A 16,697-nucleotide genomic window follows, 5' to 3' on the forward strand; every position below is an offset into this window, starting at 1 on the left:
TGTTCAGTTTTTCCACAGTACATCTCCCAAAGGCAATGAAGAACCAACAATACATCATAATCTGATGTCGTACTGGTCTGTTTGTGCATGTCGTAGATGGCTGTATCGTGGGCCGTGGCACAGTTCAAAGGCAAGGACCACGTGCGACCACACCTTTTTGGAAGGGCAGCAAAGTGGACGTGTTTTAACCTTCACAGACCATCATATAAGCCGCAATTATTTATAAACAGGCAAGTCTCTGTGGTCCTGACTCCTCATACACCATATAATATATAAGCAGGAAACATCTAGTTAGCAGGCAACTAGTTGTATAGTAGCAGCATGGCCGTATCAATCATAAGTAAGATTTAATCAACCCAGCTGCAAGGGCTCGATTTCACTTACTTAGAGTTGGTATGACTGATGGGTACTCATGCACGCCTATATACTTATTACTGAGTGCAGGTGCAGGTTTGGGAGGAGTGGCGGGTATAGCGGTGTGCGTGGTGGCAGCTGTAGTGGGTATCTTCATTCAGGACTACTCGGCCACTCCCTGCGAATGCCCCTCCATCCAACACGAGTCTCGCTGCCAAGTTATCGCGCTCTACATGAAAGGCGAGCAAGTTTTCAGCTTCATTCTAGTGAATGCGTTTGCATTCTAGTCCTTACGAATTCAAGTCCGTATTGACCAGCTCAGAATCATGACTATGTCGGTGCAAATGCTAACGGTGTGCTTTGACAGTGCCTTTGATCGCGACGCACCTCATACCCTTCATATTGATGCCGGTGAGCATTTGGGTATGCCAGGCGGGGGCAGGAGTGCTGCAGCAGATGGGGATGAAAAGCCCAGTGCAGATGATGCTGGGTTTGGCCTATATCATGGTCTCGGTCTCCGGTGAAGTCGGATGGCACGTCCACCAGCGCTGGTTCTACCATGTAATATGACGTGGAACTGTGATATCCATCTTATATCATGTATCTTCACAATTTATAGGAATTAGGGGGCTATTTGATCGGAGAGGCTATAATTTGCGTTCTGTTGACGTAGTGGAGCTGGCTGCGCTGCAGGACGATTACGACGTCCTCAACTTTTTCTTCTACGCCTTCAACACGCTGGGGGCCTCCGTCTGGGCACTGGGTGCGCAAACTGAGGCTACCAAATCAAGCTTTCTCGATGCGTTGCTCAAGCTGTGCACCCCTCTCGCGACCCTTACTTACGCGTGGGGAGCCTACGCCACTTCCAATAACCTTGGTGGCGCATCCAAGGTGCTTATCTACATCATCATGAGCTACCAGTATGCAGTTCTTTCATGGAGACTCTTCAAGGTACACCAGTGTTTTTTGGGGCTTTCCTCTTGCTAGTTAGAGCTTATAGAGCTACATGATCCGTCAATCCCAGCACATGACTCACGTAAGCTCGCCGATATCGATAATATGTGACTCGCAGTTGCTGAAAAACGACTTTAAAGTATGGCTCTTTCCTTTCTTCTCGGTGGGGGTGAACTTATTCTTTGTCTTCCTGCTCGACACATTCCAGGCCAATCTCATCCTTAATCCGCTATTCCAGTAAGTGAATCACGAATTGCTTTGATTATTGAGTTTCTATATTAACCCATAAATAGTCATTTTATCTAGCGTTGTACCGTGGGATCTGTGCAGCATTTTGCATGACGCAGCAGGCACGGAGATGGGCATTCTTGTGATCACTCTCATTTTATGGAGTGCTACATCAAACAACTCTTCACTAGCTACTAAGAAAAGCTCTTGAAGTGCCAATGGGGTTGTGGCGTAGTGGTCTGGGTGTGGGTTGATCTACAGGGGTGTGTGAGTTCAGACCCTGAATGCTGCATCCCCAAAGGCAAAATATAATATCTATTTGCTTCTAAGAGCTCTTGAAGTATTAGGAGCTAATTGTAATAATCTGGCGTATATAATGTGCCGTATCAAATTTTTGTTATTGCATTGTAAGGCACTTTAAAGCAAGTGCTCTTATAGGCAAGTTACTATTCTATGGCCATTAATGTCATTGCTCTTTTCCTTTCTAAAATTCTATAAGAATTGATAAAAACTTAGCTTTAGAACAAAGGAACCTTAGGAAAAGCATATATTTCCAAATTCTAATATATATTACTAATTCCAATACAAAAAGCTATCTCTCAAAATTCCAATATATATTACAAATGATTAGATATAATATATATTTTTTAAAAATGTACATCTTTGCAATATATAAATCCAATTAGGCACTCTATATCTAGGCCACTCAAAGCATGGTGTCACAAAAACGGAGCGTGCTTTGTATCCTAAGCCATGTTTTGAATGACAAAATGACAAACATGTAGTTGGCCATTTAAACTCTACCCATAAGCTTCACAGCTTGTTATTTTGACCATGGGACCCACCCCTAGACTTCCAAGGGCTTAATCGCGTCTTATGAATTAAGGATAACACAATAAAAGATAGGTATATTAGGCCATTAATAATATGAATAGTTATTAATCTCAATTTCACATACACCTGTCAATAATGAGATAAATAATAATTACCATCAATGTGATAATTAAAAAATAATAAGGATATATTGTTGCTATTGCATACTATTGATATGTAAATTGTATTAGTAATACTACATATTAAGTTCATAGATATTAATGTACTATATGTCTTTTGTGGAGATAGTTATCTCATAGTGAACCTTGAAAAAACCAAAGTCGCGGCATTTGACACTTTCATAGCATGGATGATTTGATCTATGTAATAGTTTACATTTGGGAAAGGATGTAATAGAACATGTGAGAAAATTTGTATACTTAGGAGCTGAGGGGGATAGCTAGGCCTAGTTGATGTGAGGCTACACAACTTTGCAAGCCCTTGAGAGCTAGTATGCCCATAGGTTCTTATATCAAACTACAGTTTTTTGACACTCTAGTCAAACTTGCTCTCCTGTGTGGAGTTGAGATTTGGGATCATAGCCTATACCAGAAATGATTAGTCCACTCATTGATTAGATTGGCCTAGAGAGAGACCATTATGATGGTTGGGACCATGTAGAGAGTCCATTGACGATGATGATATCATGTATGATCAAGTGTGAGCCTTCCATCCCATCCCTACCACTAGAGCAAAGTTAGATGCAATGCATATGGTTATGGAGGCACTCTTTAGAGTGATGACTTTCTTACACAAGATATGGGAGCTCACATACCACAAATAGCCTAAATTAGCATTGATTTCCGCTAGATAGCTAGCAAATGTAGGTGAGAAGGAATGTTGATACTCATAGATATGGGAGTTCCCGTGCCACAAATAGCCCAAATTAGCATTGACTTCCTCCAAATAGCTAGCAAAGGTAGGTGACAAGAAATGCTATTACTCATAGATGGAAATTCTGATGGGGTTACATAGATTGGATAGCAATTGGCTTCCACCCTTTGAATATACCTTGGACTGTCCTACACTCCCCCTCAATCAATTTGAGCTTAATTTAGTCCTTAAAGTCGATGTCCTTAGAGTTGACATAGACAGGACTTGAATTCAGCCACCTCTCCCTTTAAGACTAAAGATGGAGTTCTAGAGTCACTTCCTATACCTCTTTGAGGATGGATTTATTGTTCAACCACAATATATTGATGTTCACTCTCCCATGGTATGCGGGCTACTATTGGTTGGACACATGTGCACCTCCTCCCATCTTGAGGATAGATATAGGTAGATGGAAAGATATTCCAAACAAAGATAGAATATGCTAGCTCTATGATAGAGAGCTTGAGATAGAGGAACACTACATATATAGATATGCAATGTACTATGACATATAGGGAAGATATCATTGCCTTTTCTCTGAGGAATTTGGACCCCTCTGCCATATCATGGAATATGAGGATAAGATATGTCTATAGGTTTTCCTCCTAGAGCTCCAAAGGTACCACATAGCACCACCATAAGACAAGAGACCAATCTGCCCAAAGGGACCTAGACAGAGAACAATGAAGATAGGCACTATTGGTTTAGTAGACACAGATTAACCTCGCCATACTAGATCTACCCCATGTAATAAAGTCACATTAGACAAGGCCATTGCAATTTTCTAGGCATGGTGAACTCAACTACCTAGTTGAGGTTTTAGTCAATGACTAAGGAGTCCACACCATAGTCAGATTAGTGCCATCATTGTGCAACATAGGAGACTCACCCTCAATAGATTCACAGAGCAGCCCTTGACCACATCATAGCTAGATTATGTGCTAACATTGAGACATATAGAGGAAACATTATAGCTAGATATTCTATAGATATAATCTTAGAACTTGAGGTCTTTAGATTTAGGATGTTAGACTATACTAGGATGCATTTTTCTTTCAGTTTCATGATGAGATGACATTGGACACAAATGTACTTTGATTTTATCTCATAAATGACATTGGCCTTTTGCAAACATTAATATGACTCTCTCTCTCTCTCTCTCTTTCTCTCTTTAGCCAAACATGTTAGAAGGCACTATTAAAAGTCATGGGCCATAGCAATGGTGAAACTCATTTCTTAAGAATCATTTAATATTCTTACTATGGTCATCATTTCTACAAGTCTCTTATGTGGTGTCTAAAGCAATGTATCACATGTAGATGATGTATGCCTTTTTTGTGATGGCTACTAATAAATGCCACTTAAGCGATTGCAAAGTTTCTACATATCTTTTTCTACAAATTATGCAAACCAAGAAGACAATAGATGTATTAAGGAATTTGTTGTATGCCAAGGGACTACGTTCTCCTAGGGAAGAATGGTTGCATAATGAACAAGATCAAACTTCCAATGAAGAAGACCCTTGAGTCTACCCAGGTGATGTGGAAAACCAAAATTACTTTTAAAAAAGAAAGCATTTTGGGTGACCCAACTACATAAGCATCCTTAGAATCTGAGAAGGTAAAATATAATATCTATATGAGGCTAAGCCAAATCACGAAACTTACCCTTACCAAAAACCCAATCAAAGGGGGTGAAGAGAAGGACCATTATTTTGCACCAAATCACATACAAAAGAGATCAAATCTTCATGGCTAGTGGACATGAGGATAAATCAGTGTGCTAAGACGTCTCCACACTAGTAGTACAAAAAAAAAGTAAGTGTTATAAAAAATGTCATCAAGAAAGGACCAAAGGGAAAGGCGAGCTGCTAATCAATATTCTCCAAAGAAAAACATTACATTTGAATTAGCCTTATTTTTTAGCCAATTACGATCATTAATAAGCAAATGATTAATCTAGTTGTCAATAAAAGCTTCTTGCATGTGCAACCGGCCTACAAGTTACTCTTACTTTCAATCACTCTCTCCCACTCCCCCACAAACATACACACATAAACACACAATTACTCTCTCTCTCTCTCTATATATATATATATATATATATATATATATATATATATATATATACATATGTATGAATGAATGAATGAATGTATGTATGTATCCATTCATTCATTCATTTGTTTGTTTGCTTGTTTATTTATAGCTACAATTTGTATAAAGATGAACATGAGACAAAGCAATAGCATGTAATAGAGGTAATACATGTATGTAAATGTGAGTAGCATGATGCATAAATGACTAAGTTGCTAGCTAATAAGTAAAAGTACAATTCAAATAGTTGCCAAATAGCTAGCAATACATGAAAGTGCAACTCAAGTTGCACTACTATCGTCGTCTTCTTAGTCATGAGTGTCCACCTCTATATATGAAAGTTAGAATGCTTAGAAGAATGGTCATGCTCTTTGTAGATCTGCTCCCTCTCCTATATATTTTCTTGCTTGTTAGCTTGACACATGCCTTTCTCCCTCAAGCTAAAATGACCTCCATATTGCATGTCCCATGAATCTTTTGCACATTGTGGGGTATCTATTAGTAGAATAAAGTCTTAGCTACAAATTATATTGATTTTTACTTACCAAAGGATGTGTACAAGGAAGTGTTACCTACGAAGCTTGATAGCCATCATATATCTTGAATCAATCTTTGAAGGAGTGGATGGATTTCCATAGTCTTTTGTTTGTTTAAAACAAAATAATAATTTAACCAAATCACTTGCATATGAAATAGAACATATGAAAATATTCTTAAATACTCACAAAGGTGGCAACAAATTAACACTTGCCCATCCTCTTATGTAACATGTCCACTTGTATCTTCACGACACGTCTTAGTAATCCATCGGAAAGGATCTCTAGAAAGCTCTGCCCGGCACTTCCATGGAATGTCACGGGGTTTGCGATCTAGGGCTTTCTGCATCTGCCACATAGCGAAAGTATTCCGGCCGTTCCCACTTAGGATCGACTTGAATTAGGGTTTTCCTTATTGGTCATTTCCTAACGGCAATTAGCATTGGACCCAAGTGAACTACTTTACGCAAAAACGCCAGGTCCGAAGTGGATTCACACTGCACTTGGTTCAAGGAGAATGGGAAACAAGAGGGATGCAAAGCTCAACCTCTGTGCCATAAGGCACAGTCCCATTCCGTTCCCCTAAAATAGCGTAAATTGGGATCAATCATAACTCTAGGTCAACGCTTTTGTTGTTCGTGTTCTTTGATGATCTTCCTACTATCCATCATGATTTGAGAAAAGTTCCCGGCCAATCGGAACCACCCATCCGTAGGACGGACCTATGGCCACATCCATCGCACTTTCCTCGCGTTGTTTTAATTATCTAATTACCTAACACATTTAGTTGAACATGTAACAATCAGCTTCCTTAATTAGCCCGTTAGGCACTGGTTCCTTCACGTAACCATATCACTTGACATAGAAAAGCAATGACAAACAAGTTCCTTTTTAACAGGTTATCATACTTATCTTTGAAATACATAAAGTCCAGCCCATAGGCTTATCCACAATCCGCCCGAAGGCCATCCAACAATCCACAGGGATCACTAATCCAAGTTTTTGCCCATAGACCAGTATGCAAGCCTCGAGATCCAATCTTGAGTGACGTTAGCCTCTTGTGCAGGGCCCAGAAGGCGAGGGATTTACGGCCAAAGCCCCCCTGGCACCCAAGCGTCTTCCTGCTCCAAGTAGCACTCAACAAAGAGACCTCTTGCGGCAGGTTCGGTCCACTTTCCCGGCTCAGTTAACAACCCCCTTGGTTAGGGTCAGGCAGGCAGTCAGGGGTAACTGAAGCTGCCTCTCCCTTCATGCCTTCAACCTAAAGTATTAGATATCCATTTATCTTTTAATTCATTGACCAAACAAAGCCAAAATGTGCTCTTAAATCTGTAACAAGCACAAACATTTCCATTGGTCATTTTTGTTGGCAAACTGCTAAGGAATGAATCCTTCCTTTTGAATGCATCCAACACTCGATCTGGGATGACTTGCGACTTGGCAAGATCCCCTATATCCTAGGTTAGGGTGTACCCTACTAACCCGACTTGGTCAAACCTTAAGTTCATAGATTATTTCAGTTTATCGGCTGGTCTTTTGCTTCCAAACAATTATCTTTACTCAAGAAAGATACTATAATAGGATGATTATTCATCCTCTTGCAAGATAACTTGCGTAAGGACCTGCCAACCTCATTGCGAGAATTGGCCATTCCCTTGTGATCCAATCACAAGATCATACGACTTTGCACTTGTTGCACAAGTGTCGCATCGAACTATAAGACTATATTACTCATCGAATGGAGTCATGAAACAAACTGTTTCTGATTACATTAGGCTGACGTTGTGAGTCCTAGGGTTCCAAGTTCCATCTCGCAAGATTCTTAAGGACAAACCGTAGATCACTTCCCAAATATGTTTCACTGTCCCTACATTCAGTGAATGTGGGCAAGTATTTAGGGTATAGGAGTTTTAGTTTTAGCAATATGTACGATTAGGTCACGTATTAATTCCTAGTGAATTTCTTGGAATTTAACTCATTCTAAACGAGTACTCCACGGTTTAGATATTTAGGTTTATGCCAATTTGTTTAACTCTTGAAGATAGTTACGTTATCATTTCATAAACACATGACTCGTTGTCTACGCGTAAATTGATTTTTCAACCCTAACTTATTGATTTAAGGTCAGTTAGGTTAATTCCAACTAATCTTCCTATAACTTGCGAACAAAATTCATGCTAAACAAGTAACCTTTTACTTGATAATTTATGTAGTTGACAACGATAATTGCCTAGAGTTATGCATCGTAAGAATCATTTCATGCCTTGCACTTTCCTAAGGATTCCTAGCACTTTCCATGATGATTCATTGCGAAGAGGATATGGCTTAATAATGCGACATGTAGTTTATACTTCCATGTTTAAACGAATTAAACTTGTTTTAATTCCGTTTTATAACAATGGACATTAATCTAATTTTAGTTCATTTCAATGCATAAAGCTATTTGCTAGAAATGTATTTATGCTCCCTTTATTTTGCTTGTTTTATTGAAAATATTAATGACTAAATTCCTCCGTCGTGAGCTAATTTTTCTAAAGCATTTAAGTCAAAAAATGCATCCTATTTCCAACAATTATCCTTGCATGATTGAATTATAACATTATCAAATAAAAATTAGGAAGGAAAACTTGGACTTGGGGTAAGATGTCCACGTGGATACTAGGAGACGATCCTCCTGCGGTTACGCCTTGGGCTTTCTTAGGAGGCATCGAGAATGCAGCCTTTTTGTCGTGGATGCAGCTTTGCAACTCCTTTTTGAAATTCCACCGTAGCTCCCTTTGCGATATCTTGCACCGCCCGTCAGAAGCGGTTTTAGAAGGCTTCCTCCTTGAAGTAGGGATTTTGAAAAAAATGGGTGTTTCAAAATCTTTCGCGAATAAGGCCCATTAACGCCATGGGAAAGGCTTAATGGCCTTATAAAGACTCACACGAATGGGGAAAAAAAGGTGTAAAAACCCTTATGAGGGCTTTGGTAAAAAGTGTCAAAAGACCCTTAACACCCTATCTTCTTTTTGTAAGGGGGTAAACAAAAGGGTTTAAAAAAAAGACCCTAAGGGAGCCCTTAGGGGAAATTCGAGGGGGTCGGATGAAGGGCTTAAGGTAAAATCTTTTGGGGGACAAAGGGGGCTTATGGATCTTCAAGGGGGAAATTTGAGGGCGGGGGGGGGGGGGGGGGAAAGAGCCTTAAAGACCACTTAAGGCCTCTCAAGGGATTTTTGGGAAAAATCATTTCTTGGGGGGGAAAGGGGCTTTATAAAGCCCTAAGGGGGAAATTCCAAGGGGGGGAAAAGAGACCCTAAGGGAGCCCTTAGGGAGGAATTTTTTTAAGGGAAAAAAAGTAGCCTTTAAAGGCTATCACTACAACAGAAACGAGGCATAGACGCGCATGTTAGACGCGCAAAGTCGGGTGCGTCTATCAGAGCGTCTATAAGTGCGTGTAAACGTGCATGTAATTAGACACGAATTTTGCGTCTATATATCTGCGCAAATAGACACACAATTATTTAACCACCTAAAATTAGCAATTCACATAATTAAAAGACCAAAGTTAATAATTATTTAACCACCTGAAATTGATTCTTGAGCATGCACATGTGTGCATGATAAAAACCATAGAATTAAGAATACACATTGAATCATTGAATTAAAAAAATAGAGTTAATAATTACTTTTTCATTGCTCTTTAATGAATGGCAGTTTCTCCAGTTGACAAGCCTGATATAATTTAGCTTTAAAATTGACTATTGATTCTTGAGTATGCACGTGTGCGCATGCTAAAAAGCATAGAATTAGGAATACACATTGAATCAATAAGCAAATTAAGTATGTTACAGTGAATGATCCATCTCATCTTCAATGAGATCAACCCTTGCTAAACTATCTACTTCTAGGTCTATGTTACCGAGAGGTAATGAAACAAATAAGTCTATCCCACTATTAGATGTGTTGCTATATTGCTCAATAACTTCATTAATATCATCGACAATCACATTATTGTCTTCTTCTGTGTTTCCTTGAACATCCTCGCGAGGTTCATCTTGTACTATATCACGCATATCATCCATTATGGTGTCATCATGCACATCATCATTAATTGTTGGATTGTGATCATCTGCTATCTCCATGTTGGTAATATTACCATATATTGGTTTTGAACGATTAGATATAGGGATGACATACCACCATCGGTTATTGTTTACCATTGGATGATACACAACCTGTATTTGAAAAACAAAAGCAAAAAACTTAAGTACTTATTATATTGTGTATATGTATCACATGTATACATATAAAAAAATTAGCCTTTGCATATATACCTGCTCGCATTGTTGAGGTAGTACTAATGTGCCATTCTTGTTTTGGTGAAATTTTGTAGAGTCAATGATTACAAAACCACTTGGATGACGTCTGATTATGCAATGCTCACCATTTGTTACCACTTCTTTAAATCACTTCACATCTAGTACATATATAAAGAATCGTCTGAAGTCAAGCTTCAGAATATCTTGGATCAAGCCACAATAACCTTCCATGGTACCATTGGCATCCTCGAAGTGACCAAGGACACCACAATCTTGGGTATTTCTCTTTTCATCTATACGTTGAGTTCGAAGATGTTTACCCTCACACCAAAGTGCATTGAATAATGTGCACTAGTAGTAAAAGATAAAAGATCAAACATGTCAATTATTTATATAAAATAAAACTTATAGAAATAAATTAATTGATAGTATGTCTCACCTTTGATAAGCAACCTCGTGCGTATTCCCACTCTTCTTGAGATATATTAATTTCCTCCTCTTTTTCCATTCTCTCCATTTCCTCATGTAACCAATCTATATCAATATGACGTGGGAGCGCATTTAGATGATCTGGAAATGAGACATTACGTCTATATCTAGTGCGAAATTCTTGTCTTTCGATTTTTCTTCTTGCCCTTGCTTCATTATATAGTGTCACCCATTTGCTCATTACATCACTATTGAGCACACAAAAACTATTTAACTTAGGAAGTTCTTCTTTTGTTAGCACTTTACTCATTCCTTTTCCTTGAGGTACTATAGAGGTCATCCTCAAGTCTCCATCATCTTTCCATAGTCATGGTTGAGAGGGATCCACTTCAGCAAGATATTCAGAGATATAAATAAGGGATGATTGCACTAACCAACCCTCAGCCATGATTCCCTCAGGCCGTGCTTTTTGCCTCACAAAATCTTTCAAGGTTTTCATGAAGCACTCAAGAAAAAACATCCACCTTACATGAACTTCCCCACAAATTGCGATCTCATCAATCAAATGTACGAGTAAATATAATTGAGTAGTCAAAATGGATCGAGGAAAAATTTCCTCCACCAAACAAACCACCTCAACAGATAATACTCGAGCATCTTGCAATGTGTTTGGATCAATTTTCTTCGAGCTCACGTATCTGTCAAGATGTATTTGAGAATTGTTTATTTTTGTGTAGAAATTCAAAGATATATAATGAAAAAATACAATGTATACACACCTCACAAGCTCTCCCATCTTGTAAATGATATCACGTACATCTTTGGATACACAATGGGATATGCTAGTAGGAAGTACGAACTGAATGTAAAAAATATTCATAGATCAAATGATTAGTTGAGGAAAAAGTCATCATACCCAAAAGTTTACACATAGTTACTCCACTAATTACTATATTCATGGTTAGAGATACCCTTACTTGAATCATTTTGTGCCAATCGTGGGACTTCAAACGAGATAGTTGCTCCACACCATTTTCTTTTTCTTTATGAAGGCTCCCTTGAGACATCTCATACATCCTGTGGGTGTTCGAAAGCTATATATTTGTTCCTTCACTATTTTTTCCTCGCTCTTTGACAATATCCAAGGTGCATGGGGTACCTCAATCTTTCCTTTGGGTCCAATGCGTGGCCAGGCTCATCTCATGTGACCAATGTTACGTAAATCCTCCCTTACATTAACTGAATCACGAGCCCCTATCAAGTGATCCCATAATGTAGATACAACATTTTTGAATATGTGCATGGGGTCCAACAGGTGATTGATCTTGAGTTCAGTCCAATACGGAAGACAAAAAAATATAAAGAACCTAACAAACAAATAATATATTATGTAAACAAATCATCATGCTAAATACTTTAAAGTCAATCGAGAGAAATGCACTTCTTACCGACTCATGCCGAGTGGAGGGTGGCTGTCGGCGTTAATCCATCTCTCCTTCCAATCTCAAATGGTTAGAGATTGTGGAGTCATTCCATTAGTAGGGAGAACATATTTGGGATGGTCAATAGGAAGAAATCGATGATGATTGTCGTAGATAACCTTCTTTAAACGTGCCGGCCTAGAGGAAACTAGAGAGGGACCGCAAATAGGACATGCATGATATCCTGACGTGGTTAAACCTGAAAAAACAAGTGAATTAATAAAATGCAATTGATTCAACATGGCCTTCAATGTGAAATCTCTAGAGGATGCAGATGCACTTGTATCTTGCACCTCAATACCTTCCCATAACATTTCTAACTCTTCAATCAAAGGCTCTAAGTAAATGTCCATGTTTTTTACCTTGTGCTTTCCAGGAATAAGAAGGGAAAACATCACATGTCCCTTTTTAATTGCCATGGATGGAGGAATATTACAGTTCACCAATACCACTGGCCATACATTGTATGATATGCTTTTGATGCCAAATGGATTGATTCCATCCATACCTAAACCAAATCTTAAATTTCTTGGCTCTTCTTTGAAAACGGGCCACAAATTATCTATATGTTGCCATGCGGGTGTGTGTCTGTAGGGATCCTCCATTTTCCATCACTTGAACGATGACTAGCATGCCATGACATGAGCTTTCCAATAGACTTACACTTGAACATAAGTTTTATACGTGGAACAATCGGAAAATGTCGCAAAACCTTACGAGGCACATCCATTGACTTCATCTCCACTTCATATCTTGATTCACCACAAACAGGACACTCTCGTGCGAACTCATGAATCCGACGAAATAAGACACAATCATTGACACACGCATGGATCTTGACATAATCGAGGCCTCCCAGAGATGTCAAGTAATGTCTTGCTTGCTCTCTCTTAGTTGGCAATTTGTTTCCTTTTGGAAGCATTTGTGATAATAACCTACATATATTTTTAAAAGTGAGTTAAAAAACCACCAACATATATTTCTATCTTATTTCAAAATAGAATTAACAATTAATATTATGATTCATAAGCCAAACTGAATTGATACCTACTTCAATAACGCATCCAAACTGACATTATTCCATCCATAAATTGTTTGCAAGTTAAGTATCTCGAGGGACGCACGAAGAATGGAGTACGTACAACCTTCATACAACGGAGTAGATGATGCTACATATAGTGGATCATCTGGCTTCGTAGAGTGACCTTCTCCCTGAACCGGTTGCGAAAATAGATGGTGTACCATGTTGTCCAAAATCTCATCCTCTACGACTTGATGGGGCATTTCATGAGGGCTACTATCATGGTCGTCAGTCTCTACTCTTCTTGAAGACTTTGCCTCCTCGCGTCGACGTTTTGCAGCCTCTCGATGCCCGGGAGGGAGCATCTGAGGATGTGGCACCGCATCCTGCTCAACCACAAAAGGGAGTTTCATGTACGTTGATATATAATTCCCATAACATAGACATGCAATCTTAGTGGTAAAAAAAAACAATGAATACCGGTGATTTTTCTTGGTCCCATTCTCCATACAAGCTGAGGTGTGACATTGCAATTCGACGTGCTCAAAAAATACACCCTCGACAATGATCACACATGCATTTAATTTTTCGTCGTAGTCATGCATCTCGATTATGAAGACACAATGTTTCATCCTCACTTGAGGATGTGCTCATTGACTCACCAGCTTGCACTGCACTAGGTGATGACAATGTCGACATGATTAAACCTAATTCATGACAACATCAAAATATTTGTCATTCATATGTTTACATAAGATCTTAATTTTAAATACATAAAAATCATCATAAATACCTTAAGACTTATGATAATAATTCACTATCAAAACTTATCTTAAAAACAAAAAATTATGATAAATCCCAAATGCGCGTCTATATCCCCATTTAACTATGCGTCTATATTCGCGTCTATACTCACGTCTATCTGAACAATAGACGCACATATATACATGAAAATAGACGCACACGTCAAAATTCAAACCATACTTAAATCATTTCTTTTCAAATTGCGCCTTTCCTTTCCTACATTTTTTGCGGTTTTGAAGCTTGAGTTTAGACAACATGCAGTCTCTTCATGCCTCACCTAGTCTCTTCATGCCTCACCTCCTCATGACTCACCTCTTCTTTCATTTCAAACACACAAGAAGGGAAAAAGGAAAGCCAAGGAGAGGAAGAAAGAGAGAACAAGGAGAACAAGAAGAAGCAGCAAGCAAGCAAGCAAGCATCAAGGGAGGATAACTTACCAAGGAGAGGAAGAAGGAGAAGGAAGAAGCGCCACCACCCACCACACCAAACACCCAAGGTGAGTCTCTCTCTCTCTTTCTCTCTCTCTCTCTCTCTCTGTTTTTCTCTTCCTCTCTCTGCTCTGTCTGTTTATTTGGGATTTGTGATTCCATTATGTATTGCATTTTGTAAATCATCAATGGTGGTCGTCGACCTAAAATCGGCCGACCGAGCGTGTCTAATAGCGCGTCTACATCTCAGTATAGACGCAGACATAGACGCAAAAAATGTTTCCTCTCAGAGCGTCTGAGGGCACGTCTTAGAGCACGTGTGCTGGCGCGTGTGCTCTGCAGTGTACACGCGATGATACACGCGCTGCACAGAAGATTGACCTGCAGTCTACACTCGATTATACACGCGCATTGACCTAGGATGCGCGTCTAACAGCGCGTCTGTGCTGCATCTTAGATGCGCAGATAGACGCGCTGGACAGAAGGTTCACTCTGGAGCACGTCTAACCTACAATTTGGACGTGGGGATACACGCGCCAGGTCTCCCAGTTTTGATAGTAAACAATATATTTTTGCAATGATGAATGTGACCAATCCCATGTTTGTGTTTATCCATTTTCTTGTTTAAGAGAAGCATTAGCACTTAAGTGTTATGCTCAATGTCTAAAGAAAGCTCTTTGAAAATGTAGGTAATATATGATTTTTTATATGCAAATAAATTTGTCTTTTTCCTGTGTTTTTTTTACAGATGTCGTATCCTGGTTCATCTAGCAATGACCCAGATGTGGATCGCATGAATGATACATTGGTCTCCTTTGGCAGGGGGGTCAATGCATTTTTTGGAGGTTTTCCTAGTAGGAAAGACTTCATGGGAGAGATGACCAGACACCTTAGCCGCTCTCCCATAGCGGATGAGGTGTTCAGTGTCATGTCTGGGACGCCTCTGGCGTCTTTGCCTGGCACTACTTCCCACACTCCATATGCAGGTACTCCACATACAGGTACTCCATATGCAGGTACTCCATTTGCAGGTACTCCATGTGCTCCACGTGCATCGGCTGAAGCACAAGCATCTGCAGAAGCACGTGCATCTGCAGAAGCTCGTGTGTCCAGCGAGGCAGAGGGTAGTCGACAGAGAGGGAGGAGGGAGAGTAGAGGGGGAGGATGAGGCTTGTGTGGGGGTTGCCTAGGAGGTGGCGAGTGATCACCCTCACCAGTAGATCACGTAGAGGAGGTTGTACGCCAGTACTATAGAGTTACAGATGCTGGTGGCATCTTTCATGATGATGAGGGAAGGGATGTAATGGCGTACATGAGGAGCGTCATGCATGCGAGGCAGAGGGTAGTCGACAGAGAGGGAGGAGGGAGAGTAGAGGGGGAGGATGAGGCTTGTGTGGGGGTTGCCTAGGAGGTGGCGAGTGATCACCCTCACCAGTAGATCACGTAGAGGAGGTTGTACGCCAGTACTATAGAGTTACAGATGCTGGTGGCATCTTTCATGATGATGAGGGAAGGGATGTAATGGCGTACATGAGGAGCGTCATGCATGCGACGTATAAAGATTGTTTCATTGCCTTCAAAAATCAGAAAAGCGGCTTATGGCAGGAGGTGTTGAGGGCAGTCCATAGGAGGTACCCAAATCCTAAGGGTCAGCGATTCTCGGATGATTGGGGACGTACAAAAGTGAGGGATATGCTTCACAACAAAAGATCCCACCTAATGACACGGGCCAGGGACTCACTGGGAGGCTGGAGGAGGGGCCTGGAGCCTATAGCCAACCACCTATGTGCCACCGCATAGAGTGGAAGAAAGCCAAGAAGAAAGCAGCAAAGAAAGTGAAGAGTCGCCAGCACGCAGAGGCGCGACGGATCCAAATGGAAACAATGGGATCTTCGCATTACGGATCAGGCAGCAGAGAGTTGTGAGAGGCAGAGTTTGTAAGTATATTTTGATTTCTAGTTTTTTAAAATTTATATTTCTTTCAATTCTTTATATATTTTAGTCTAATATATTGTGACTCATAATTGTTTGTATATCTCTAAATGTTTTGCAGACTACCATCGTTGGTAGGACACCTACTCCTAGAGAGGTAGGTTACCATCGAGGCCATAACTGCGCAGCGACATGGCTTCACTTTTATGAGGAGGGTCTCATCACTGAGGACCAATACAACTAGGCCACGAGGATTCGACAGCCAGAGGAGGTATGTTTTTCTTACTTTCCTATTAAAAGTATAACTAATTATAACTTTTTCTCCACCTTGTCTATGTAAGCAACCCTGATCTTTTGTGTGTGTAGGCGAACCCGGATGTGGAGCAT

General features: G+C 40.0%; 1 protein-coding gene across 2 annotated transcripts; it reads left to right on the top strand.

Moving 5' to 3' along the window:
* The first annotated feature begins 224 nt into the window (after positions 1 to 224).
* On the top strand, positions 225 to 2,026 carry LOC148017717 (uncharacterized). Of its 2 annotated transcripts, XM_087661974.1 has the most exons (6): positions 225 to 340; positions 445 to 594; positions 722 to 915; positions 1,048 to 1,305; positions 1,427 to 1,545; positions 1,639 to 2,026. In XM_087661974.1, the coding sequence occupies exons 1-6, from the start codon at positions 322 to 324 to the stop codon at positions 1,745 to 1,747; spliced, it is 849 nt and encodes a 282-aa protein (XP_087518100.1). In that variant the 5' UTR covers positions 225 to 321; the 3' UTR covers positions 1,748 to 2,026. The 2 variants fall into 2 exon arrangements, with proteins under 2 accessions (XP_087518100.1, XP_087518099.1); XM_087661973.1 differs by lacking the exon at positions 225 to 340 and having other exon boundaries at positions 359 to 594.
* Positions 2,027 to 16,697: the final 14,671 nt, after the last annotated feature.

The sequence above is a fragment of the Lygodium microphyllum genome, chromosome 21 (assembly GCF_053477565.2).
Source record: "Lygodium microphyllum isolate KBCC chromosome 21, Lygodium_microphyllum_v1.1.10, whole genome shotgun sequence".
NCBI lineage: Eukaryota > Viridiplantae > Streptophyta > Polypodiopsida > Schizaeales > Lygodiaceae > Lygodium > Lygodium microphyllum.

What these genes read in the sequence shown, in the direction of transcription:
- LOC148017717 (XM_087661973.1), top strand. Translation starts at nt 396, where the DNA reads ATGACTGATGGGTACTCATGCACGCCTATATACTTATTACTGAGTGCA. An exon ending in TATCGCGCTCTACATGAAAG is followed by an intron (nt 595 to 721) that starts GCGAGCAAGTTT and finishes GTGCTTTGACAG; the next exon opens with TGCCTTTGATCGCGACGCAC. An exon ending in ATCCTTAATCCGCTATTCCA is followed by an intron (nt 1,546 to 1,638) that starts GTAAGTGAATCA and finishes GGATCTGTGCAG; the next exon opens with CATTTTGCATGACGCAGCAG.